The sequence below is a fragment of the Camellia sinensis genome, chromosome 1 (assembly GCF_055761805.1).
Source record: "Camellia sinensis isolate YWXY chromosome 1, ASM5576180v1, whole genome shotgun sequence".
NCBI classification, from domain to species: Eukaryota; Viridiplantae; Streptophyta; class Magnoliopsida; order Ericales; family Theaceae; genus Camellia; species Camellia sinensis.
The window spans coordinates 182811409-182839011 of NC_138961.1; the positions used below are offsets into that span (position 1 = coordinate 182811409).

Sequence of the window (27603 nt, forward strand, 5' to 3'; positions counted from 1 at the left end):
GCCGAAAACGGACTTTCTGTGAGATTAAAGGCCGATGTGTTGCTACGTCGCGCTCTCTCTCCCTCTCTCTTTGGAGTTTCTATTCTACTAATCTCCGCAACAAGAACAATTCCAACTGTATTATCGCAGAGAGAGGTCGTCGTGGCGGTGCTTTGTTCTCTAATGGCACACACTGTATTGTTTGCCTCAGCAACACTCACTCCTTTCAATCGTCAGTTCTTCTTCTATAGTTTGTTTGTTTCTTTTCTTTGTATATATATATATATATATTGTGAATTGATGAGCCTTTCAGTGAAATCAACTGAAAAAAGAAGCAAAATCGAAATTCATAACTGTTTTGTTATGTATAGGGATTTCAGGAGCTTCGAAGCAATTGTTGCCTGGTTCTTTGAATAAATTTGGAAGCAATTCATTGTTGTTTGGAAGCATTCGAAGGAATGGTTTGAGGATTGTGGTTTCGGGCGCAGCAGGGAAGAATGGGGGCCTGGTGGAACTGCCTCAAGGCAAAAGGGCTTCTCGCTCTTATGCTTGGCCTGATAAGAAGGTTCAATTGAACCCTTCTTTTAGTTTACATTTATATTATATACATATACTGGTTGTGCTGTTAAATCTGCCAAATATAAATTTTGATTTGAATCTAAATATGAATTTGATCAGTACAGGAGGCAATTACTTGATGATGGTATTTTTGGTGATTTAGGGATACAAAAATCCATTTGACATTGAGTTTCGTTTATTTTGCTGTAAAATGTTATTTCAAAAATATTTTACCTATTTCCCGTTGTTTGGTTTGCCAAATAGTAAAATATTCTTCATCATAAAGGGTAAAATGATTCACGTTTATAAATTTCGTAAGTTATTTATTCGTTTATTTATTTTTATCATCATGGTCGATACTACTTGACAGACATATCAAAGCTTTACTGCTTTTATACACACCCAACATCTTTGCTCCCTCTCTCTCTCTCTCTCTCCATTTATATGTACATGTTATGGTTGAGCAATTTATTGGAATTAGGTTTTGGGGGTGTTATTCTTGTTGCATTCAATCCTATTGCCTTATTTTATTAATTTGTAGTAATGATAACCAAACCAAACCAAACCAAACCAAGCCTTAAGTCCCATCAAATGGGGTCAGCTACATGAATCCTTCTTCTCCACGCGGCCCTATCAAAGGCCATTTCATTAGTTAAATTAAGTAGATTCATATCTCTATTTATAACGCTAGTCAACGTTAATCTAGGCCTACCCCGTCCCCTAACACTTCCATCTATCGTTGCAGCATCGCATCTCTTCACTACTGCCTCTGTTGGTCTCCGTTGAATATGACCAAACCATCTCAAACGATACTCTCTCAACTTATCTTCTATCGGTGCTGCTCCTACCCATTCCCGAATACACTCATTCCTAATCCTGTCCTATCTAGTCTTACCGCACATCCACCTTAACATTCTCATCTCAGCCACACTCATCTTATCTACATGTTGTTTCTTGGTAACACTCCGTCCCATACAACATAGCTGGTCTAATAGCCGTTCTATAGAACTTACCTTTTAGTCTAGTGGGTATTCATTTATCACACAATACCCCAGACGCACTTCTCCACTTACACCATCTTGCCTTAATCCTATGGGCCACATCTGCATCAATCTCTCCCGCTGTTGTGATAATCGACCCTAAATAACGAAATTGTTCACTCTTAGGCAGTTCTTGGTTCTCAATCTTCACTTCTCCTCTGCTTTCATTGTTACTGTTACTAAATTTACACTCCATGTACTCTGTCTTAGTTCTGCTTATCCGAAATCCTTTAGATTCAAGAGCTTTTCTCCAAATCTCCAACTTTGTGTTAACTCCTTCTCTTGTCTCATCCACTAACACAATATCGTCTGCAAACAGCATACACCATGGCACGTCATCCTGAATATTTATCGTCAACTCGTCCATAACTAAAGCAAAAAGATAAGGACTTAAGGTAGATCCTTGGTGTAACCCTACAGTGATAGGAAATTCATTTGTTTCTCCAGCTGGTAATCTAATAGTGGTCACCACCCCTTCATACATGTCCCTAATCACGTCAATGTAGCCTTTTGTCACCCCTTTCTTCTCTAACGCCCACCATATTATATCTCGGGGCACTCTGTCATATGCTTTCTCAAGGTCGATAAACACCATATGAATGTCTCTTTTCTTTTCTTTATACTTTTCTATAACTCTCCTCAAAAGATAGATCGCTTCCATTGTGGACCTACTAGGCATAAACCCAAATTGATTCTCTGACACCTCTGTTATGTCTCGCAATCGGTGTTCCATCACCCTCTCCCACACTTTCATTATATGACACATTAGCTTAATTCCTCTATAGTTGTTACAATTCTGGACATCACCTTTATTCTTATAGATTGGCACTAAAATACTCTTCCTCCACTCATCTGGCATGTTCCTAGTCAACAAAATTTTGCTAAACAACCTAGTCAACCAAGCAACTCCCTTTTTACCCAAACACTTCCAAGCTTCAATAGGGATATCATCAGGTCCTAAAGCCCTATTTGATTTCATCTTCTTAAGTGCAATCTCTACTTCAAAGTTCCTAATCCTGCGATAGAATCTATAGTCTTGGTTTATCGTATTACTGATTATTTCTTCCCCTATTGTCGTACTTCCATGTTCCTCATTTAACAATTTCTCAAAATAATTCTTCCATCTTTCCTTAATCTCATCATCCTTCACCAATACCTTAGAATCTTCACTCTTGATGCACTTTACTTGATTAAAATCTCTTGTTTTCCTCTCCCGTATCTTAGCAAGTTTGTATACCCTCTTCTCGCCCTCCTTACTATCTAGTCTAGTGTATAGGTCATCATAAACTTTCAACTTAGTCTCTCTCACTGCTTTCTTGACCTCCTTATTAGCCAATCTATAGCTCTCAAGGTTTTCCTCAGTTCTATCCTTCTGCCACTTTTTAAAGCACTCTTTTTTTGCCTTAACTACCGCTTGGACCTCTTCCCTCCACCACCAAGTTTCCCTAGAGCTGGGTCCCGTTCCTTTCGACTCTCCAAGCACTTCTCTTGAGATTCTCCTCATACAATTGGCCATCGAATTCCACATAGTGTTAGCATCACCTTCTAAGTCCCAAGTACCTTCCTTATCCATTCGATTCTTAAATATTTCTAGTTTTTCCCCTTTTAAGTCCCACCATCTTGTCCTACAACGCCCACCATCCTTCCTAACTTGGTATTGCCCTCTAAAATATAAATCTAGTACCAAAATCCTATGTTGAGAGACCAGACTCTCACCAGGAATCACCTTACAATCATTGCATTTTATACAGTCCACTTTTCTCACTAAGAAATAATCTATTTGGCTCTTAACTAATCCACTCTTAAAGGTTATCAAATGCTCCTCCCTCTTCTTATACATAGTATTGGCCACCACCAGATCAGTAGCCAACGCAAAATCTAAGATTCTTTCTCCAGCCTCATTTCTGTCACCAAAACCATATCCACCATGCACCCTTTCATAACCTACTTTATCTATGCCCACATGGCCATTAAAATCTCCACCTATAACCAGGTTCTCTCCTACGGGTATCTCCTGTAAGATTTCATCCATTTACTCCCAAAAATCCCTCTTAGTCTGATCATCTAACCCTACTTGAGGGGCGTAAGCGCTAATAACATTCACTATATTCCCTCCAATAACTAGTTTAATTAGCATAATCCTATCTCCTTTCCTAGTGACCGCCACCACACTTTCCACAAGACTCTTGGCAATTATGATTCCTACCCCATTTCTGCGTCTATCCTTACCACTATAATAAAGTTTAAAACCAGTATCCTCAATTTCCCTAGCTTTCTCTCCCGTCTACTTAGTTTCTTGTATGCAAGCTATACTAACTCTCCTCCTAATCATAACATCTACCAATTCCATCGTCCTACCAGTTAAGGTTCCTATGTTCCAAGTGGCTATCCTCAACCTATAGTCTTGGACTAGCTTCTTTACCCGCGCATGTCCAGAAAAACGCGGAAACCTTTGCCCATTTTTCACCGCACCCAGGCGTCGATGCGGCGCCCCTTGCTCACTTTTCGAAACACCCGGAGGCAGGCGCAACGCGTCACTTGAGGGGAACGACCTAGCATTTAAACGATTCAAAGTAGGATTCATTTTCATAAGGGATCCGAGCGACTTTTTTACGTGTTGGCTGTCGGCTACCTAACACACAACCCTCCTCCTTAACCCGGGCTTGGGACCGGCTATCCTCAAAATTCTCATGTATTATAGTTTATAATTGTAAGAGCGTCATTTCCACATCATTTGTGATCAATTCTGTAAGAAAATTATGTATGAATATTATTTTCTTTTATTCTTTTCCTTTTTAAAGTTTATTCTATAATTGGTTATTTATGAAGATTTTTGTTATAGAAAATATTTTAAATGTTAACCAAACACCGAAAAACAAAAACAGAAATTTGTTTTTGGGCAAAATTATTATTTAAGAGAAATATTTTACGGCGAAACAAATGGAGCCTTAAGAGAGAAAAAAAGGCCTCAATACACCAATTAAGGTGTTCTTTTATATACATATATATATATATAGTATAGAAGATAGGTAGATATATATTCTCCAAGCTGTTTAGTGCATGTGATTTGTAAATTTATTTAGGTGGGTTTTTTTTATTTTAAATGCAGGCGCATATTTAACAACATTTCCTACTAACACAATGTATGGCTCAAGTTAAGAGTTTGAAACTGATTTACAACTCTCTGAGTCTCGGACCTTCTTTTTGTGACAGATCAATGAAGCTGCCAAATTATTTTTTTCCTTACTCTTTTCCCTCTCTGTTATGGGATTCCAACAAAGTCCTTAACATTTAGTGTTAAATATAATTCCTTATGCTTTAGTTGATAATGCGATGTATGTGGTGTGATTATTTGTGTCCTCTAGATGACATGAAAATTGGACATTGTCAAATTTATTTCGAAGACTTAGATAACTCTTGAGATGAAGAGGGCCTGTTTAACAGAATTGAACATTTGGGTTGTTGAATGTGTACTGGTTGAGTCGTAGTAAGAATTTATCATGACCCAGTTTACTAATTTTCCTTTCTTTCGTTCTTTATATATATATATATATATATTTTAATTTTATTATAGCTATTTCCTGTTGGGAATTTTTTGTGTAGATATGTGGAACTTTGTAGTGATTCTTAATCTGTCATTTAGCATTGTTTAACATTGGAGGCCATTGTTTCCCTTGAAACAAACCAAAATTGATCCTACCTATTATTGTAATTTCTTCCAACCCAAAATTAGGGAATGTGAAAAGAAAAATCCTAAGATAACCTCCCAGTCTTGAAGATGTGGCACATAAAACTTTTATAATAGCTGGTATGTGATTTCTAAATGACACTAAACAATTTTAAAAAATTTACGCAAGAGGAAAAAATGATCATTATCAATAAATCTGGGCCATTGCTGGAGCATAACCTGTAATATAATTACAGGATTGACAGGAAGTTAGATTATGTGTGTGTGTGTGTGTGTGTGTGTGTGTGTTTTGGTTCTGTTGTGCTGATGAATTTCTCTTGTATGCATCCATGTGGATGACAGCACATCTGTAGATTACTTTGTTGTCTTGTTCTTGACTTGAGCATTTGTCTATGATTCTCTTTCTCTCTCTACCCTCTTTTGTGTATGATCTTAGTTGTAGTAGATGGGTAAAAATTTATTCTCCATTTAGTTTGCTGTGCATAAGATGTATGTATTTAATGGTGTAGTGATGACAACCTTACAAGTTTAATAATATTATATTTTATTAACAGAAAACTTTTGCTTATAGAAACCAAGGGTATGCATACTGGGAGGTGGATTTGGAGGTCTCTATACTGCATTAAGACTAGAATCCCTTGCATGGCCTGACAACAAGAAACCTCAGGTAAGCTATGTGCTAAATTATATATTTATATATATTACTATTTGTAGTAATCAACTCTTCAACTGGGCTAGTCATATTTTTTTCTTTTTTAAGTATAAACATGGTTGCTGCTAATAAACAACTGAAACCCGTCCTTTTCTTTTATTTTGGGATATGTTATACCTCCCTTCCATGAGGTTTCTGATCATTGAAGAACATTCCTTCACACTCACATAGATATATAAATACATATTTTTTGAAATTCACTAGCCTACTCTTCCATCCTTTTGCTTTCGTTATATGTGCGAGTCAGCCACATTCCCTTGCAAATAAAGTCAACTGCTAGCCATATCACCTTCAGCACCGTTAACTACTCAAAATAATTACTGGTCACCATTAGTTTAACATCTTTTTCTCTCTCTCCAATTTGCATATCTAATCTTTGGTCTTTGTCTTGCTGTGCTCATTTTAGTGTCATAATCTGTGGCTACAATTCTGTCATTAAATTCACTAGCAATTAATATTTATTGAAACTGGGAGCAGGTACTTCTTGTTGACCAGTCTGAACGCTTCGTTTTCAAGCCAATGCTATATGAGCTTTTATCTGGAGGTATGTGTTATATTGGAGCTCTGATAATAGTATACCTGATCATATTATAAATTTATTTTTTTCTTTATATGCAGAAGTGGATATATGGGAAATAGCTCCACGTTTCTCAGATTTGCTTGCAAACACTAGTGTGCTTTTTTTCCAAGACAGGGTGAAACTTTTACATCCCTTGGATCATGAGGGAATGTATGCACCTACAAGGTCTAGCTGTGGAGGAACTGTGCATCTTGAAAGTGGGCTTCTTATTGAATATGACTGGTATAACTTTTATGACTGTATTCAACTGTTTATTTATTATTTGTATTTTTTGTATGAAAGGATAAATTTTTCTAAGAGCTTGATGATGTCGTTTGTCAAAGATCTAAGTAGTCATTTTAACTAAATAAGAAGTCCAATGATAATCCATGGAGGGTATGGTTTATGATTTCTGAATCTCTATATCGGTGTCTATGTAATTATATTCTTAATTATTTGTGCACTTTAATTGTCTGCTTAATTTACATTTTTGACCTGGGCAGTCAGGTTGGTACTTGCTTTGGGAGCTGAATCTAAAGTTGACATTGCACCTGGTGCAGCAGAATTTGCATTGCCATTTTCCACCCTGGAGGATGCATGTGTTAGTAATTGACCATGAGGAAATGATTTATTTAATAGTAATGCTATACAAACAAAAAATTTATACATAATTTTCATACATAATGATGTGGCTCATTGTAGACCTTTCACTTCAAAGCAAAACACCATTCAAGATGCATTTATTTACAATAATGGCATTGTCACATCATTCTTTTGAAGTTTTTTGTATGAATTTAATGTATGAATAGAATTTTCCTTTATTTAATCATTCTTTGGGAAACTAGGATTAGCATCCATATAAATTTGTTTCCATTCTTGTGGCACAGAAGGTAGATGAGAAGTTAAGAACATTGGAGAGGAAGTACTTTGGTAAGGACAATCCAATTCGTGTGGCAGTAGTGGGATGTGGTTACTCTGGAGTTGAGTTAGCTGCCACAGTATCAGAGAGACTACAAGATAAAGGAATTGTACAAGCGATTAATGTGGATACCACAATCTTGCCAACTGCCCCACCTGGCAACAGGGAGGCTGCATTGAAAGTAAGAAATTTTGTTCTATGAGTTGTGAAAGTTTATTGATGTTAAATGACACTATTGACAACATTCCTGTCCTCTTGTTTTTGCACGAATGTGCTCTATTTCCCCCTGAATGCTTGCGTTTTCTCTAAGATACTTGAACTAGTAGTTTCTTAGTATTTTTAGTTAACTTGTTATCTAAAGAGGTTAGTTCTGTAAATCAACTTGCCTATGATTTATCATTATAACCCTGTTTTGATACTTTGATGATAAATATGTAATCTTGTCTGTAAGACTGCAAGTATGTAAAATTGGTTAGTCTTGTTACTCTGTTTAAGTCTTTGCTTTACCTTAACTATCACATGGATGTTTATTGTGGCTCATGTGAGAAAGGAATAGAAAAGCACTGTGACATGAGACAGATTTGAGAGCTGCTTAGACTGTGAAAACTAAAATTATTGAAGTCTAATATAAAAAATAAAGATAACTAGCAAACAAATACACACACACACACAGAGTTGAACAAATATTTTCTTTAGGGTGGGAAGGGGTATTTCCCAATTTAAGGTAGGAGACACTACTGAGATTAGTTTCTGATCATTGTCCCTTTCTGATTGAGAGCTGCCCATTAAAGTGGGGACTGTTGCTTTTTAGATTTGAGAATATGTGGTTGGAGCATCACTCTTTTAAAAGAAATTTTGAGGAATGGTGGTTTAATGCTAGGTGTTATAGGTGGGAAGGTTTTAAATTTATGAGAAAATTAAATTGGTCAAGGAGAATGTGAAGAGTTGGAATAAGAAGGTTTTTGGGGATTTGGCGAGTTCAAAAAAGGTCTTTCGTAGAATTGAAGAAGTAGATGCCTCAGAGGCTTAGGGAGATTTGGTTGAGTCTTTAAGATGTGAGAGGATTGAGGTAAGATTGAAAATGGAAGAGTTGGTTTTTAGGGAGCAAATTTTTGGGGCTCAAAAGGCAAAGGTGAAAGGGTTGAAGGGGATGGTAGTTCCAAATTTTTCATAGGGTTGCAGATGGGAAAAGAAAGGAGAAGTTTATCAAGATATTGGAAGTGGGCCTGGGGGTTGTTGTGGAAAGGGAGGACCAGATAGTCAATGGAGTTTTTAATTTTTATTCTAAATTGTATTTGAAGGAGGAGATAAGTAGACCAGGAATTGTAGGACTAGAGTAGGGAGCTATTGATTAGGAAAGTGCAAGTTGGCTAGAAAGGCCTTTTGATGAGATGGAAATTCGAGAGGCAGTCTTTGATGGTGAGAAAGACAAAGCTCTAGGTCCGGATGGTTTTACCATGGCAGTTTTTCAGGATTGCTGAGAGGTGGTGAAAAGGGATTTGTTGGGAGTTTTCACGGAATTTCATGAGTCGGGGGGTATTAATCTGAGTTCAAATGCTAGTTTTATATGTCTAATTCCAAAGAAACTAAATGTTGTTAGAATTGGTGACTTTAGGCCTATTATGTAGAAATTTAATGTATAAAGAGAAATAGAGAATTGTATTATTGATTGATTTATATTGATATATGATTGTTGTATTTATTACAATTACAAGGATTCCTATTATATAGGAGTGTGCTTGGGAGTAGGTGGAGAGTAGGTGAAGTGGAGGTGGTAGTGGTGTAGTGGGTTAGGTTTAGTGGAGTAGGTGAGGTGGTAGTGGTGGTAGGTTTATGGTAAATTCTAACAGCCCCCCGCAAACTCAAGGAGGATAGAAACTAACCAACTTGAGTTTGAAGAGAGTAACAAAACAAGAAAAATACATAAAAATAAAAGAGGATAGGAGACACTGTATGGTCGTGTCAGACCATTGGTGAAGACACTGGATGGTGGTGTCATAACGTTGTAGAGGACACTGTATGGCGGTGTGTTAAAACCTATCACCTACTTCACCCACTTAAACCTACTCCACTAAACCTAACCCACTACACCACTACCACCTCACCTACTCCACTAAACCTAACCCACTACACCACTATCACCTACTTCACCCACTTAAACCTAACCCACTACACCACTACCACCTCACCTACTCCACTAAACCTAACCCACTACACCACTACCACCTCCACTTCACCTACTCCTTACCTACTACACACTCACCCTCTTCTATATATAGGAATCATGAATCATTGTAATATATCAATATATCAATCAATAATAATACATACAATTTATTCTCTCTCTTTCTCTATACATTATTTCTTACATGGTATCAGAGCTGGTTTAAAACCTAGTATTTTCGCTTCCCCGGCGGGCGGCAACCTCACCTTAGCCGCCCGCCGGACCTCAACCTATTCCGCTGATAAAATCAACAAAGATTTGTGCAACTGTAGTCATGTGTGAGGCTGATGGAGAAGAATTCTTCACCTCATATGACGAGACAGTCTGGAACTGGAATTCTGCAGCAGCTAGATTATAGCTTGGTTGAGTGCCAAGCTTTGGTTCTTCCACCCACTCTTGAACTTGCCCAGCAAAGTGTGAAGGTTCATGCTTGTGTTGGAGGGACTAGTGTGCGCGAAGATCAGCGCATTCTCTCCAGTGGGGTTCATGTTGTTGTTGGTACTCCTGGTCGTGTGTTTGACATGTTGCGGAGACAATCACTTCGCCCTGTTTACATCAAAATGTTTGTCTTGGATGAAGCTGATGAAATGCTGTCACGAGGTTTTTAAAAATCAGATCTATGATATTTTCCAGTTGCTGCCACCCAAAATCCAGGTTGGGGTGTTCTCAGTTGCTGCCACCCAAAATCCAGGTTGGGGTGTTCTCTGCCACAATGCCACCAGAGGCTCTTGAAATCACCAGGAAATTCATGAATAAGCCTGGAAAGAGAAAAAGCTCATGCTAGGATTTGCGAAGTGATTCGCTGCAGGAATTTTGGCTTTGGATGAAACCCTTACCATACTCCACTCATTCTCTCCTCCATTTGATTTCAAAAATCACTTATTTTTATTTATTTTTTCCAAGTCACTTTTCCTCTTTTTTAAATACCCCACTTTATTTTGAAACAATCGCACTGATGTTTTTCATATAATCCATCTATAAATATTTTTTATCTATTTTCTTTTTCCCTTGTTTTCTTTCATTTTATTTTTATTTTTTCAACAAAACACTCCCAAAAAAAAAAAAAAAAAAAAAACAACATTTTACAAACTTGTCATTTCTTCATGCCGGGGATCAACCCCGATCAGCATTTTACACCATAAAAAAAAAATAAAAATAAATAAAAATAAAAAAACACAAAACAAAACAAAACACAACCAACACAAATCGGAACAGTGGGATTTTTCTTCTCGCCTATTCTGCCGGTCTTTTCTTCTTGCCACCATCTTGGGCGGCCCTTGCCGGTGTTGCCTCCGTGTTTCCCACTCCACTGGGCATGATCACTAATCCCTGCTCCTCCACTGCAGCATATGGCGGCCCTCCAAATCGGAACATAAAACTGGCCTTCCGCTTCAGCTCCTTGTTTTCCGCCTTTAGCACACTTATCTCTGCTCGCGCATCCTTATACATGCGTTGGAGCAGAGCCAGTTGGGCGTTTAACTGCTGCACCTCATTTGTCCTACTCTGCAGCCGGTTCGACAAATTTGTAACCGCAGTCATGGTTTCCACACATGACTTCAAGGTATACTGATTGGCCTCCACATCCGACTGCACCGCCATTTTTTGCTCCACCGACCGCATCGGAAAGTTCAACGGAGCAAAACCAGAGGTGTTTGGTTGAGGTTCACGGGCCACCGCACCTGTTATCTCTCCTGTTGACTCGTTGAGGTCGGGAAAGAGAGTGAGCAGACCACGGGAAGATGAGGCCATGTTCTGGGTAGCTGAACGGGAAGAAGAGGCCATGTTTTTTGGGTTGCTGAGTGTTTCCGAGAAGGGTTGGATACAGAGTATTTACAGATTGTTTCAGAATGACAAGTTCAGAGGTTTCAGTCTGGTTTGGTTTCCTCCGCCTCCGCATTGGTTTATATTGACACTGACGACGCGGCCGACACGCCGCTCTGTCGCTCACGTGCCTCGCCGCGTCTCCGGCTCACCTTTTGATGGCTCGACGCTTTCTGTCGGGCACGACTTTTGATGAAGTGGGCGCGCCTTTTGAGGGCGCAACTTTTGATAGCACGTCTTTTCATGGATTGGGCACGCCTTTTGATGGCACGCCTTTTGAAAGATTGGGCACACCTTTTGAGGGTGCGACTTTTTAGGGGTCCGACAAGACTCTGTAAACTGTCCCGACATTTGATTCCGGTTAGCTTTTCCAAGGGTCCGACAAGACTCTGTAAACTGTCCCGACATTGATTCCGGTTAGTTTCTACATGGGTCCGACAAGACTCTGTAAACTGTCCCGACATTGATTCCGGTTAGTTTCTACATGGGTCCGACAAGACTCTGTAAACTGTCCCGACATTGATTCCGGTTAGTTTCTACAAGGGTCCAGCAAGACTCCGTAAACTGTCACAACAACTGTCACCACATTGTCTGCTACAACGGTCCGACATGACCCCATAAACTGTCTTCTACATCGGTCTGACACCGCCATCCAGTGTCCTCTACACCGTTATGACACCACCATACAGTGTCCTCTACATGGTTATGACACCCCCATACAGTGTCCTCTACAACGTTATGACACCACCATCCAGTGTCTTCACCAATGGTCTGACACGACCATACAGTGTCACCTATCCTCTTTTATTTTTATGTATTTTCTAATTTTGTAACTCTCTCCAAACTCAAGTTGGTTAGTTCCTATCCCCCTTGAGTTTGCGGGGGGCTGTTAAAACCTATCACCTACTTCACCCACTTAAACCTACTCCACTAAACCTAACCCACTACACCACTACCACCTCACCTACTCCACTAAACCTAACCCACTACACCACTATCACCTACTTCACCCACTTAAACCTAACCCACTACACCACTACCACCTCACCTACTCCACTAAACCTAACCCACTACACCACTACCACCTCCACTTCACCTACTCCTTACCTACTACACACTCACCCTCTTCTATATATAGGAATCATGAATCATTGTAATATATCAATATATCAATCAATAATAATACATACAATTTATTCTCTCTCTTTCTCTATACATTATTTCTTACACGGTGTCAGACCGATGTAGAAGACAGTTTATGGGGTCATGTCGGACCGTTGCAGAAGACAGTTTATGGGGTCATGTCGGACCGTTGTAGCAGACAATGTTGTGACAGTTTACGGAGTCTTGCTGGACCCTTGCAGAAACTAACCGGAATCTATGTCGGGACAGTTTACAGAGTCTTGTCGGACCCTTGTAGAAACTAACCGGAATCTATGTCGGGACAGTTTACAAAGTCTTGTCGGACCCTTGTAGAAATTAACCGGAATCTATGTCGGGACAGTTTACAGAGTCTTGTCGGACCCCTGTAGAAACTAACCGGAATCTATGTCGGGACAGTTTACAGAGTCTTGTCGGACCCATAAAGGAGCTAACCGGAATCAATGTCGGGACAGTTTACAGAGTCTTATCGGACCCATGAAGGAGCTAACCGGAATCAATGTCGGGACAGTTTACAGAGTCTTGTCGGACCCATGAAGGAGCTAACCGGAATCAATGTCGGGACAGTTTACAGAGTCTTGTCGGACCCTTAAAAAGTCGCACCCTCAAAAGGTGTGCCCAATCTTTCAAAAGGCGTGCCATCAAAAGGCGTGCCCAATCCATAAAAAGGCGTGCCATCAAAAGGCGTGCCATCAAAAGGCGCGCCCACTTCATCAAAAGACGTGCCCGACAGAAAGCGTCGAGCCATCAAAAGGGGCGCCTGACACGCGGCGATGCACGTGATTGACAGAGCGCGTGTCGGCCTCGTCGTCTCTGTCTTTATAAACCAAAGCGAAGTCTGAGGCTTGGAAGCATAACAAACCAGTTGAAACCTCTTCGTTCTCTGTAACATTCTGTAACCAACCCTTCTCTGAAACACTCAGCAACCCAAAAACATGGCTTCTTCTTCCCGTTCAGCTACCCAGAACATAGCCTCTTCTTCCCGTGGTCTGCTCACTCTCTTTCCCGACCTCAACGAGTCAACAAGAGAGATAACTGGTGCGGTGGCCTGTGAACCTCAACCAAACACCTCTGGTTTTGCTCCGTTGAACTTTCCGATGCGGTCGGTGGAGCAAAAAATGGCAATGCAAACGGATATTGAAGCTAATCAGTATACATTGAAGTCCTGTGTTGAAACTATGACTGCGGTCACAAACTTGTCGCACCGGCTGCAGAGTAGGACAAATGAGGTGCAGCAGTTAAACGCCCAACTGGCTCTGCTCCAACGCATGTATAAGGATGCGCGAGCAGAGATAAGTGTGCTAAAGGCGGAAAATAAGGAGCTGAAGCGGAAGGCCACCGTTATGTTCCGATTTGGAGGTCCGCCATATGCTGTAGTGGAGGAGCAGGGTGGAGTGATCGTGCCCAGTGGAGTGGGAAACACGGAGGCAACACCGTCAAGGGCCGCCCAGGACGGAGGCAAGAAGAAAAGACCGGCGGAATAGGCGAAAAAGTGAGGTCGGTGGGTGGCCGTCTGCAGAAAAGAAAACAAATCTTGTAGTGTTGTGGTTTCTTTTTTTTTTTTTTCTTTTTTTTTTTTTTTTGTTAAAATTGTGATGGGGGTTGATCCCTGAGATGAATAAAAGATGGTTTGGTGTGCAAAGCTATATGGTATGAATGGAATTTGAAAAAGATTAAAAAATAATGTGAAAGAAAAATAAAGAAAGAAATAATAAAAATATATTTGAAATCAAAATGAAAGATGGGGGAAATAAGGAAAGTGGTTTGGAGAAAATAAATAAAAATAATGGATTTTGAAATCAAACGGAGGAGAGAGAGGGGACAAGCCCATGTGAGGGAAAGAGGGGTTTAAAGAAAGTGAGGGAGTGGGTTGATTAAAAAAAAGGATTGTGGGTTTGAAAGTGGAAAGATTAGAGAGAGAGAGATTGGTGGCCATCGAGGACATGTCTTGTGTTCAACTTGAACAGCGTATTCCATGTACTTCACAGAAGGGAAATTAGTGCGTGCAAACAGTTGTAGCAGCTCTACTCTCTTATCTCTGTTGTCACCTCTCTTGATCCTGTGTCCAATTCCTGGCACACGAAAGCCCTTCTTTTTCATACTTTCCACAAACTCATAAGGTGTAAGACCCCTGTCATAAGCGTCCTTGAAGTATCGGGCAGCATCATCAATAGCCCCACCAAATCGGGGACCAATTGTTAGCAAACCTGAAACAAGGCTGGACACCAAATCTTTTCCTGCCCTTGCAGTTACTATGGTGTTGTGAGCGCCAGATACACAGGGACCATGGTCCGCACATAACATTATGCAAATCTCAATAAACTTTGTACAGTAACGAGGGAGGCTGCGTTTGAACCACAACAGGGAAATGACATCACCGACACCATAACCCTGTTCAACAATGGAAGACATTGGGGCACCGGCATAGCATGGTTCTTCACCTCTGTCATCAGATATGGTGGAAATAATATGAGTTGGAGCCCGAACTTTCCCACTCTTAATGGCAGTGTTAAGATCCTCAGGGATTTGTGGAGGCTTAACTTCCTTAACAGGAGAAGTCTTTCCCTCTGCAACCAGCTTCTCAAATGTTTCTTTAATCACTGCTTCAAGTCCTTCATATGAAGTGGGGACAGTAGCTCCAGCATCCCGAAGTGCTTGATTTTTTCCTTGTGCGGACTCCATTTCACCGCCACTCTTGGCTCCAGCATGACCAAATTGTACTTCTGACTTGAAGAGCCGTGCACAAGTTCCACTGACCCAAGCAACCAGAGGTTTATTAATTTTCCCCTGTTTAAGGGCTTCCACTAGGGAATACTCATCACGCCCACCAAGTTCCCCGAGTACAACTATCATTTTGATCTGCGGGATGTTGTTAAAACGCAGAACATGATCAGAAAGTGTAGAGCCCGGGAACACATCTCCTCCAATTGCAATACCTTCATAAATTCCATCGGTCACGCGGGCAATCGTATTGTACATTTCATTAGACATGCCACCAGATTTAGAGACAAAACCAACAGATCCAGGCCTGTACAGCTTGCATTGAATGATATTATCAATTGTTCCGGCAGTGTCACCAATCTTAAAAGCACCAGCTTGAATGCCTCCAACAGTTGCTGGCCCAATAACAACCTTATTATTTGCCCTTGCATAAGCAATCAACTGCTTGGCGTCTGACTCAGGAACACCTTCAGCTATTATAGCCACAAGTCTAATGGTGGGCTGTTTGAGAGCAGCCATAGAAGAAGCAGCAGCACTTCTGAATGATGCGAAGTTTATGAAAACATCAGCAGTAGGATGTGCAGCGGAAGCGGCATCGATGGCTGAATGTACTGGGATAGCAATTTCATCCTGACCAAAAAAGAATTTCTGAAAGCCCTCAGAACCAGGATTGATAATTCCAGCAACTGAAGGTGTTTCTCTCCCGCAAAGGAAGTCAAAATCGAGCATCCGTTGGATGGGTAGTTGTTTGTAATTGTAGAATAATGCTTGAGTAGTCTGCGAGAAAAGTTGTCCAGAAGCCATGGTGCAACTTCAAGAGACCTGTGTGAGTAAGAGAAAGACGAGCTCGTGGGTTGAGACGAGTCGGGTGAGGGACAAATGCGGTGATTGGAGAGGAGGTATGTGTTGGAGGTTTCAATTGGTTGAGGTCTGGCGGGCGGTTAAGGCAAAGTTGCCGCCCGCCAGAAGGCGAAGAGCACCAAGAGCTTAACCTATAGCTCTGATACCATGTAGAAATTTAATGTATAAAGAGAAATAGAGAATTGTATTATTGATTGATTTATATTGATATATGATTGTTGTATTTATTACAATTACAAGGATTCCTATTATATAGGAGTGTGCTTGGGAGTAGGTGGAGAGTAGGTGAAGTGGAGGTGGTAGTGGTGTAGTGGGTTAGGTTTAGTGGAGTAGGTGAGGTGGTAGTGGTGGTAGGTTTATGGTAAATTCTAACAGTTTCGTTACTTCACTTTATAAGATTTTGGGAAAGGTATTATCGAAAAGGCTACGAACATCTTTGAATGATATAGTGTCTATGGCACAAGGGGCTTTCGTGAAAGGAATACATATTTTAGATGTGGTTTTGGTAGCAAATGAGGTGGAGGAGGAATATAAAGTCTAGGGAATGAGGGACTTATTTTCAAGATCAATTTCGAGAAAGCATACGATCATGTGAATTGACAGTTTCTAGATTTTGTAATGGAAATGAAGGATTATGGTGAGCAATGGAGATCCTGGAATAAGGGATGTTTGTCAACGTGTAATATGTCGGTGGTAGTTAATGGGAAACCAAGGGAAAGGTTTAGGGCGACGCAAGGACTAAGACAAGGGGATCCATTATCCTTTTTTCTTTTCATTTTGGTGGCCGATGTGTTAGGTAGAATGGTTGACAGAGCTAGAGTTTTTGAGGGATTAGCGGTTGGGAGAGAAAGAGTTAGTGTGACTCATTGGCAGTATACGGATGATACCATCTTATTTTCCGCGGGGGATGAGAGGCAAATAGTCAAACTTTTTCATTATTGAGACTTTTTGGGGTACTCTCAAGAAGGTTAACTTGGAAAAATGTAGCATAGTTGGAATTAACCTGAATCATTATTAGCTTTAGAGATTGGCCTCATTTCTATGATGTGGTATTGAGACATTTCTGTTTAAATACCTGGGACTCCTTCTGGGGGTTAATCTTAGAAGTGATATTTTTTGGAATCCTGTTGTGGAAAGATTGGCAAGAGGTTGGATGGGTGGAGCAAAGCTTTACTCTTGCGTGAAGGGAAGTATACTTTGGTTGAAACAGTTTGAGCAGTATTCCCATTTATCTTTTATTTTTATTCAAAAAGTGAAGGTGGCGAGGTCAGTTGAAAAACCGATGAGGGATTTCCTCTAGGAAGGTAAGGATAAGGGTAAGAAGGATCATTCGGTGAGTTGGAAGTTAGTGTCACTACCAAAGAAGAGAGGAGAGAGGCGCCCCGGGGGGAAAGGTGGGGGGGGGGGAGGGGGATTGGCGATTGGTAATATTTTGGCTAGGAACTTGGCTTTACTTAGCAAGTGGTTATGGAGGTTTCCAAATGAGAGTGATTCGCTGTGGCATGCTGTTATTAGAAGCAAGTATGGGACTTAAGATAATGGTAGGGGTTCAAAGTTGGTTATGAAGGGTACCTGTCGTGCTCCTTGCAAGTCAATTTCTCACATTTATTCACTTTGGTCTTGTTATCTTTCAGTGAGAGTGGGTAATGGGGAGCATGTTTGTTTCTGGGAGGATGATTGGATGGGATCCTCTTCTTTTGCCTCAGATTTTTCACATTTATATAGATTGGCTCAGTCTCACAATTGTTCTATTGCTTCCATGACTTGTTCCTTTTTTGCTCCAGTTTCTTGGAATTTCAATTCTAGAAATCTCTCAATGATAGAGAGGTAGTAGAGTTGACATCTTTATTCTCAAGGCTTGATCATTTTTCTTTGTTTCCTCTTATGGAGGGTATCTTTTCTTGTAAGTCATTTTTTAACAAAATCATTGATAATCCTCAAATTCCTTATTTTCCTTTTTGTAAAAGAATTTGGAAGGCTTGCATTCCTCTTAAGGTGAAGTGGAGGTGGTAGTGGTGTAGTGGGTTAGGTTTAGTGGAGTAGGTGAGGTGGTAGTGGTGGTAGGTTTATGGTAAATTCTAACAGCCCCCCGCAAACTCAAGGAGGATAGAAACTAACCAACTTGAGTTTGAAGAGAGGAACAAAACAAGAAAATACATAAAAATAAAAAAGGATAGGAGACACTGTATGGTCGTGTCAGACCGTTGGTGAAGACACTGAAAGGTGGTGCCATAACGTGGTAGAGGACACTGGATGGTGGTGTCATAACGTGGTAGAGGACACTGGATGGTGGTGTCATAACGTTGTAGAGGACACTGTTGTGACAGTTTACGGAGTCTTGCTGGACCCTTGTAGAAACTAACCGAAATCAATGTCGGGACAGTTTACAAAGTCTTGTCGGACCCATGAAGGAGCTAACCGGAATCAATGTCGGGACAGTTTACAGAGTCTTATTGGACCCTTGTAGAAACTAACCGGAATCAATGTCGGGACAGTTTACAGAGTCTTGTCGGACCCTTGTAGAAACTAACCGGAATCTATGTCGGGACAGTTTACAGAGTCTTGTCGGACCCTTGTAGCAGACAATGTGGTGACAGTTTATGGGGTCATGTCGGACCGTTGAAAAAGTTGCACCCTCAAAAGGTGTGCCCAATTTTGTCAAAAGACATGCCATCAAAAGGCGTGTCCAATTCATCAAAAGACGAGCCATCAAAAGGCGCGCCAGACACGCGGCGATGCACGTGATCGACAGTGCGCGTGTCGGCCTCTTCGTCATGTTCTATATAAATCAATGCAGAGGCTGAGAGAACATGTGGAAATCAAACCAGTCGGAAACCTCTGAAAAAAACTCTTCGTTTTGCTGAGAGAGATAGTCTGTAACACTCTGTTGCCCAAAAAATGGCCTCTTCGTCCCGGAGTCTGCTCACTCTCTTTCCCGACCTCAACGAGTCAACAAGAGAGATAACTGGTGCGGTGGCACTGGAACCTCAACCAAGCGCCTCGGAGTTTGCTCTGTTGAACTTTCCGATGCGGTCTGTGGAGCAAAGAATGGCAGTGCAGTCAGATGTGGAGGCCAATCAGTATACTTTGAAGTCATGTGTGGAAACCATGACGGCGGTCACAAACTTGTCGAACCGGCTGCAAAGTAGGACAAATGAGGTGCAGCATTTAAACGCCCAACTAGCTCTGCTCCAACGCATGTATAAGGATGCGCGAGCAGAGATAAGTGTGCTGAAAGCAGAAAATAAGGAGCTGAAGCGGAAGGCCACCGTGATGTTCCGATTTGGAGGGCCACCATATGCTGTAGTGGAGGAGCAGGGAGGAGGCAACTTGCTTGGTGGTCTAGGAAGCACGGAGGTAATACCATCAAGGGCCGTCCAAGACGGAGGTAAGAAGAAAAGACCGGCGGAATAGGCGAAGAAGTGAGGTCGATTGGTGGCCGGCTGCAGAAAAGAAAACAAAGCTGTTGGTTTTGTTTTGTTTTGTTTTGTTTTGTTTTTTTTTTTTTTTTTTTGATGTAAAATGGTGATCGGGGTGAACCCCGACATGAATAAAATAAGTTTGGTGTGCAGTTCTTCCGCTTCTTCATTCGTCTTTTTTTTTTTTTTTTTTTTTTTTTTTTTTTTTTTTTTTTTTTTTTTAGGAATCAGAAAAAAAATATATATAGATATATATATTCTATAGACTCTAGTGGAAGGAATGATGGGTTTGGGCAACAGCACATTGTGGGGGGTCTGACAAAAGAAAGAGGTTTGGTTGTAAAGTAAGGGAAACGTGGGTGGAAAAGGGGAAAGGCTGCAGAGGAAAAAAAAAAAAGAGAGGTATGGGTGAAAATATAATAAACAAAGACAGAGAGAGAGTAAAAGAAAAGAAAGGTAAGATCTGTCAATACACCATATCTGTACAGCGAATGCTATCCCTGATGCCACTATTCCCGCATAGGCAACACTGAACAACTCTCCAGCAGAGTGAACAAGCCAAGCTTGTGGGTCTTCGGATCAAGAGAGAGCGAGACACCATGGCAAAGACGAAGCTGTACAAAGCCGAAGAGTCTTCGGAAGAAGTTAAACCAGAGACAACAATTGAAGAAGATGAAGAAGAAGAAGAGAACATTCATGTGAAGAAGATCGAAACTTTCAGTGAATATCCCGACAAGATCGCCCCTCTCGTCGGTTACTTTCCTTCTGGATTCGATCCTCTCAAAGAAGAATCATCGACACAGGAGCAACCCAAGGTTAAGGTTTTTCAGGCACGAGAATCGGACCAAGAGGTTGCAACTCGTCGTCAGCCCGAATGGGTCGCAAGTCAATTTCGTCGGTACGAACACGGCTCCTCAACTTTGTAATTATGCTCTTGGGGTTCTTGATAAGGAGTCTCAAACACTGAAGATTGTCCCTATTGCCTCCAACAAGATATTTAGATTGGAACCAATAGTTGCAGGGTCAGATTCATATGAAAAGGAACCTTCTAAGGAAGAACTCAGGGCAGAAGAGAGGGCAGATAAAATTAGAGAGCTGAAACGCATGTATTCAACAGCGAAGTCAGTAAAGCAGGACAAGAAAAGGCAACCCAGTGTCCAATTCTTTCCCCTAGCGTCTCCAAGCACAAGCATCACCGGCAAAGCCCTTTGCAGTGGCGGACTTGGACTGTAGATGGTCGGACCCTGGGTTTTATTGAAGGTGGTGGGCTCGAAGAAATTTCAAGGTATGTGTAGAAAATTGTAGTGGACTAGATTGAGGTCCGGCGGGCGGCTAAGGTGAGATTGCCGCCCGCCGGTGAAGCGAGAATATTAGGTTCTACACCTGCTCTGATACCAAGTTAAAAATACTGTATTATTGATTGATATTGATGTGTTGTATTTATTACAATTACAAGGATTCCTATTATATAGGAGTGTGTTTGGGAGTAGGTGGAGAGTAGGTGAAGTGGAGGTGGTAGTGGTGTAGTGGGTTAGGTTTAGTGGAGTAGGTGAGGTGGTAGTGGTGGTAGGTTTATGGTAAATTCTAACACTTCTAATTGACTTTTGCGCTTTGGGAGGATCGAGGAGGGTTAAAGTGCTTTGGTATTGTACCCGCCTTTGCAACTTTTTGGGTTTTGTGATTGGAAAGGAATGCACGGGTTATCGATGATATATCTCGGGATGTGGAGTTTTTGTGGGAGAAAGTTTGTCACTTATTTTCATTTTGGGCTTCAGTGACTCCATCTTTAAAGGGATTCCACTGTTTTTGTTAGCTAGAGATTGGTTGTCGGTGTGTGACACATAGAGTTTTTTGGTGCTGACAAATTTTTGTTGTTGATCAAACAAAGAGATTTTGAATGCCTAACTTGTCAAGAACTGAGTTGAACAGAACACTAGATACTCCATTAATCAAGATTGTCTTCTAGTTGATCTCTGGTCTTGACAAAGGGAAAACAAATCACAACAAAATTTAACTATTGTGAAAATTTAGATCATTTGAGGAATTGTCAATCTCTCATAACATTTCACTAACCATCTACCATAGAATATCATGATTTTGTTTATGTTCTAGGGCCACAAAACTAAACCAGCCTCCTGGATGCATATAGGCCCTCTCCGCCTCACATTAGAATGCCTTGTAACTCTGAGATATTCCTGTTTCCTGTTGACGATTTCTATTGCCATCAACATCTACATTGAACGTGTTATGTTAATAGCTACACACCACTATTTCTCAAATTTACAGCACTGCTTGCTTTTTTTTGCCAGGTTCTTTCATCCAGAAAGGTTCAACTTTTATTGGGTTATTTTGTCTGCTCTATATCAAGAGCTAGTGATTTCAAAAAGAATGTTGGAGTGGTGCACATTGCAGAAGCTCATGATTCTGAAAGACTAATTCTGGAGCTGGAGCCTGCTAAAAAAGGCTTACAAAATCAAACACTGGAAGCCGATCTAGTATTATGGACTGTTGGGTCTAAACCTTTACTTCCTTTATTAGAATCCTGTGACAAGCCCCATGAGCTTCCTCTTAATGCCAGGGGCCAAGCAGAAACAGATGATACTCTCCGTGTCAAGGGCCATCCACGCATATTCTCAATTGGTGATGCTTCTTCACTGAGAGACTCCAATGGGAGACTACTTCCAGCCACAGCACAGGTATAATAAGTAAATTGTCCTGCTAGTATTGTGAGACCTTGTGCATTTTTGTCAATATTAAATGGAACTTTTCTTGATATCTTCCATGCGTCCGTGGATGTAATTTGTTACCTGTTTCATGGCTAACAATGATGTGTAATATTCTTCTCAGGTAGCTTTCCAGCAAGCAGATTTTACTGGTTGGAATCTTTGGGCTGCAATCAATGACCGACCTTTGATGCCATTTAGGTTTGGAACTGAAACACATTCCTCAAAGATAATCTTCTAAAGCATTTCACAATATCATTAAGTTTACAGTTTTCCACTTTGTTACAAGTCTGAGAAATTATTTAAATCACTCTTATGTGTCTAGAACATGGTTTTTTTTTAACGCGTTTGTATAGGTCTTGTTATCACCAAGTCCCTTTGTAATTTGGTTTAAGTGAATCAGTATCAGATGATCTGCACATATGCAACTAATAATGCATTAGAACTAAAAATATATATATATATATATATACATATATGTACAAAGAAATTAAAGAGCACACTTGTGATTTGTTACTGGTGACACTAAAGTGGAACACTGGTTTTGCTGCACCGGGTTGTAGTGTTCTTGCAGAATGGGTAATGGGTTGATATTGGTCTAATATCAAGATCAAACAATGCAGTGTCTCTCGTTTTCGACAAAAGATGAGGCATCTTTTGACATCCCTCATTTATAGTCATCTTTATTTGTCATGTACTATACATCTACATCATTTTATTTTGCTGCTTTAGAAATTTGAAATCAGGACTGAGTTCAGATTAGTTAAAAGAATGTATTACCCAACTTAGACACCATATTTAAGAGATATGAAGTAAAAAATGAGGAGATATATGTAACAAAATATTCATAATTCATGTTTTGAAAGCCTCTAAAATTCTCTGTACGTTGTGTTTGTTGGTGCAGATATATTGAAACAAAAGTAAAAAGCCTGCTTTTGTTGGCCATGAGACTTGATAAAAAAACGAAGAAAACAAGCATTAAGTTTCAATGCATCTTAGATTTTGGCGGTTCCTAAGGTGAATCAGTGTCCTCATACTGATATGCATCAACAATACTCAGACAACCAAAAGCAATTTATGTTCACCATAGTTGTCAAATCGGGATTCGTATCGTGAATCGAAATGGTCTTGTACCAAATCGCGAATCGAATCGAATCGTGAATCGTAAAGATTCGGTCACTTCTTCTAAATTATTTTAAAACATATATTTACACATTTAGATGTTAAATATATCTTATGAATATAAAATATTTAGACTTAAATAAATAAAAATGTTATTTTGAATGATAATTACGTAGTTTAATAAGTAAGAAGTTAACAAACGTTCTTATGGAAGATCACCATCTTACCTTTTTTTTAAAAAAATATTTCTTATCAACCATTCTTAATAAAAATAATAACCAAATAGACAAACTATTAATTTCTAAAGTAACAATAATTAACAACGATATTGATATTTGGACAATAAGCATACATACTTTTCTAAGTAATAGTGAACAAATAATAAGAAATAATCATTTAGAATCTTTTTTTTTAAAACCTAAAATATTTTAAAAAGTATAACTGACCCCATACATGTAATATTTAATTTAATAAAATAGTAATAGATAATTCATAGTGTAATTTTAATCTTAAACATCTTTAGAAGATATATTACGATTTTTTAAAGGAAAAAAAAATGAGAAGAAAGGTTAAAAATATGTTGGGTCTAAGTAAATCTAATTGGATCTTATTAAAAACTTCATGATCACTAAAATAACAATAAATCATGTATATATGTTGGTTATTTTAGTATTAAACACTATTAGAAGTTGTATTATGTCATTTTTACTAAAAAGATGGAGAAAAAATAGAATAAAAAATATGTTGGACACAATAATTTTAAAAATTGCATGAATCGTAAAAAGTGAATCGAATCATGAATCGATTATGAATCGTGCGATTCACTAGAGATTCACTTCCAAAATAGATTCACTCTTAGATTCGTATCGATTTTGCAAAAATTGCGAATTGAATCGCGTATCGTAAGATTCTGATAAGAGAGATGCTCACAACCTATGTTGACAACTAGCTTACATCTAAATATTTTAGTGATCCTTGTTCTTTAGAATCTACAAAAGTATGTGATTGCAAAATGTGTCAGGAAAAGCCTGGCATAATCCCCAAAATCGGGGTTTAATTTTCTATTGGTAAGAGTGTGTTTCTGTTTTAGTATCATACTATAGTGTGTGTTCTGGAGTAGCATTTTTAATTCTGTATCATGGGCTGTGGCCCTTGTGGGTAATCTCGCTGGCTGTAGTCATGAACATTCATGATATCCTATTGTTCAATGTCAGGATGATAGGATCTCTCTCTCTCTCTCTCTCTGCACATGTCTGTGTACATCTTCATGTTTGCAAGGTCTGAGGGCATGACATTGACTGATGGATGGTATGAACATATGATATGTAGGCAAGTCCACGATTCTTCTATGTTTACCATCTATGGAGTATTTGATAGTGACTGCCACTGAAAATTGTTGTGTAGTGTTTGTTTGTATTATGTCCCTTGTGTTTCAAAAAAAAGCTCACATTTTATTACCTTTAAAAAAGCATCAATTTATCTAACCTGCCCAATTTGGGTGTCAGATTCCAGAATTTAGGTGAGATGATGACTCTTGGGAGAAATGATGCTGCTATTTCACCAAGTTTCTTGGAGGGGCTAACCTTGGAAGGTCCTATAGGTCATACTGGTAAAATCCGCCCTCCTTTTGTCCAGTGGTTTTGCTTTCCCATTTTGATTTTTATCTTCTTACCACTTTTATTATTATTATTTGTTCTTATGCAGCGAGGAAAATAGCATACTTGGCGAGATTGCCTACAGACGAGCACCGTTTGAAAGTGGGGATCAGTTGGTTTGTGAAGTCTGCTGTGGATTCAGTTACAACGCTGCAGAGTACTCTTGCCAAAGTTGTTTCAGGAGCATAGTTCAATTGCATCTCTCTTTTAAAGGCACACATTCTTTTCTTTTCTATTCTCTCACTTATAAATTATTTATTAACCGTCACAGAATTTGATGTAAAAATCCCAACAAGCAGCTGAATTTATCAAAGGAAATAACAATTTCACACTCACAGTTTTACTGAGCACATATTCAGGAAAACTGAGTAGGCATTGCACAATTTACCTTTGTATTATTTAGGGTAGGTAAAATACAAGATATTGTTGATCCAACACACAATGATGTAGTATGTAATAGTGGTACTGGTGTGATTTGAGTGGTCGATCAATTAGTCGACCCCTCCTAGTTAAATGTTCCACCACAGCGCCGATATATTTGATTTGTTTTGTGTGTAGTGGAGAGAATGAATGAATTGGTCTGAGGGAGAGGCCCACTCACCTTCTTGTTTATGTTTATGTTTGTGTTTGCTTTCGTTGACCTCATTTTCACCTGTTCAAACTCTCTGCCACTTCTCTCCCCTTCCCTGGGCCAGATTTCCTACATTATTCTCTCTCTCTCTCTCTCTCTCTCTCTCTCTCTCTCTCACACACACACACACACACACCAATTTACCTTCTCTGAAAATGATTTTCAACCGCACAAATATGGTTAGGTATCCTTTTCTTGGTGTGAACATGGAAAATTGGTGAAATTTTACCATATATATACCTCAAAACAAATACAACAATGACACATCCTCTAAAACTAAAGTTCTAATTAAGCTCTAGGGAGGTGGAAAATAAAAAAAAATAAAAAAATAGAAAAATCACATTAAATGGATTTCACCTACACATTAGAGTTATTAGAGTTCACAAATTAAAGCTCCAAAACATTTTCCAAACAAATAAAAATAAATATGAAGTTTGTCAATAATCTTAATCACATTAAAAGTCATAGTTATAACTACATTAGAAAAATAATTGAAGTCTACTTTGGTTTTAACTAAAATCGTCACAAGGGCCACAACTATCATCTAAGAGTATAAACCAAGTTAAGTTGAGTAGTAAGTTTTTGAACTTGATTTAAAAATTTAAAGAGTTTTAAAATGTGTTCATACTCGATTTTTTTTCATAATGAACTGATTTTGAATGAACTTTCATCAAGTTGAACACAAATCAAGCTCAAATAGTTTGATATAATTTTATATATTGAGCCAAATAGTAGGTTGTTTAAGATTGACATGAAAATAAATTTTAAATTGTATTCAAACTTAACTTGTTTATCTAATGAAACAATCTTAAATGAGATCATAACTTGTTTGCCTAATGAAACAATCTTAAATGAGATTTTAATGAGCCAGCACAAATCGAACTCGAGTAATTTGATTTATTTTTACTGTCTTACAAATACCACTTTAAAATATAACCAAACACCATATCTAACTCAAATAATTCAACCTACTAATAGTATCCTTGATTAGCCTTCTATTATTAACTTGATTAGCTTTTGTTGTACCTAACAAAGAAAAAAGTTTTATTCTACATGTACATGTTACACTTTTAGGCTTAGTCTCCTCTACTTGGGAATACTTGCAAGTGGAGTTTTTACCAAACCTATCATAGCTAATGCTCAACAATTCTTGTTGACTTTGGCAAATGTGACAATTTCAACTTAAATGTTAAGTGGAGCCAAACATGAGTTTATCAAATCATATAACACTCTATAAGACCAAAGTCTATGATCATATTCTTGAAATATTTTCATTTTTATGGTTTGATTTGACTAAACTCTTGCTCTTTTTGATAGATTTCCCCCATCTTCCTCAAGAGTAATAAACAATCTTTTTTTTTGGTGAAACATTTTCCTTCTTATGGCAAGCTATTTCTCTATTCTGTAAATAAATTGGGTGTCGAGTGGATGCAAGTAACTTGATTAACAAGTATCATTTTCTAGAGTCTTGGAGAGGTGGTATGGTTGGAGAAAGAAAAAGTGTTCATTTGGATACTGTTGAGAATATAAATAATAAAATAATATATTTATCCAAAAAAAAAAATTAGATGAGTTAATAATAAGAGTTATGTTAGGAATCCCAAATAAATTATCCAATGTTGTACTACACCTTTCACATGAGTGTGAGACTCACACAAATCATATGTATGTAGGTCCTACACAGAGATTTGATAAAACATTTGGTAATTTATTTGAAGTCTCTAGAATTTTCCTAATAATTAACAATTTAACATGATTTAAGAACAATAAATAGATCTTGTGTTCAAACATTATTTCTACTTAAAAATAT

The 27603-nt window shown here is 39.1% G+C and overlaps 1 protein-coding gene and 1 pseudogene across 6 annotated transcripts; one reads left to right on the forward strand and one right to left on the reverse strand.

Moving 5' to 3' along the window:
- Window positions 1–25706, forward strand: NDC1 (NAD(P)H dehydrogenase C1). Of its 5 annotated transcripts, XR_014341457.1 has the most exons (12): window positions 26–211; window positions 351–544; window positions 5837–5932; window positions 6455–6521; window positions 6596–6779; window positions 7044–7137; window positions 7424–7636; window positions 21972–22358; window positions 22510–22586; window positions 24722–24836; window positions 25013–25116; window positions 25212–25706. XR_014341457.1 is itself a non-coding variant. In XM_028252909.2 (11 exons), exons 1-11 carry the CDS (start codon window positions 163–165, stop codon window positions 25349–25351), a joined length of 1605 nt encoding a protein of 534 aa, XP_028108710.2. In that variant the 5' UTR covers window positions 1–162; the 3' UTR covers window positions 25352–25706. The 5 variants fall into 5 exon arrangements, 4 of the variants coding, with proteins under 4 accessions (XP_028108710.2, XP_028108711.2, XP_082746176.1 ...); XM_028252909.2 differs by lacking the exon at window positions 24722–24836 and having other exon boundaries at window positions 1–211; XM_028252910.2 differs by lacking the exon at window positions 24722–24836 and having other exon boundaries at window positions 7427–7636.
- Window positions 14495–16274, reverse strand: LOC114261649 (ATP-citrate synthase beta chain protein 2 pseudogene; annotated as a pseudogene). The gene has a single exon (XR_014341455.1). The product of XR_014341455.1 is annotated as an ATP-citrate synthase beta chain protein 2 pseudogene (transcript).
- Window positions 25707–27603: the final 1897 nt, after the last annotated feature.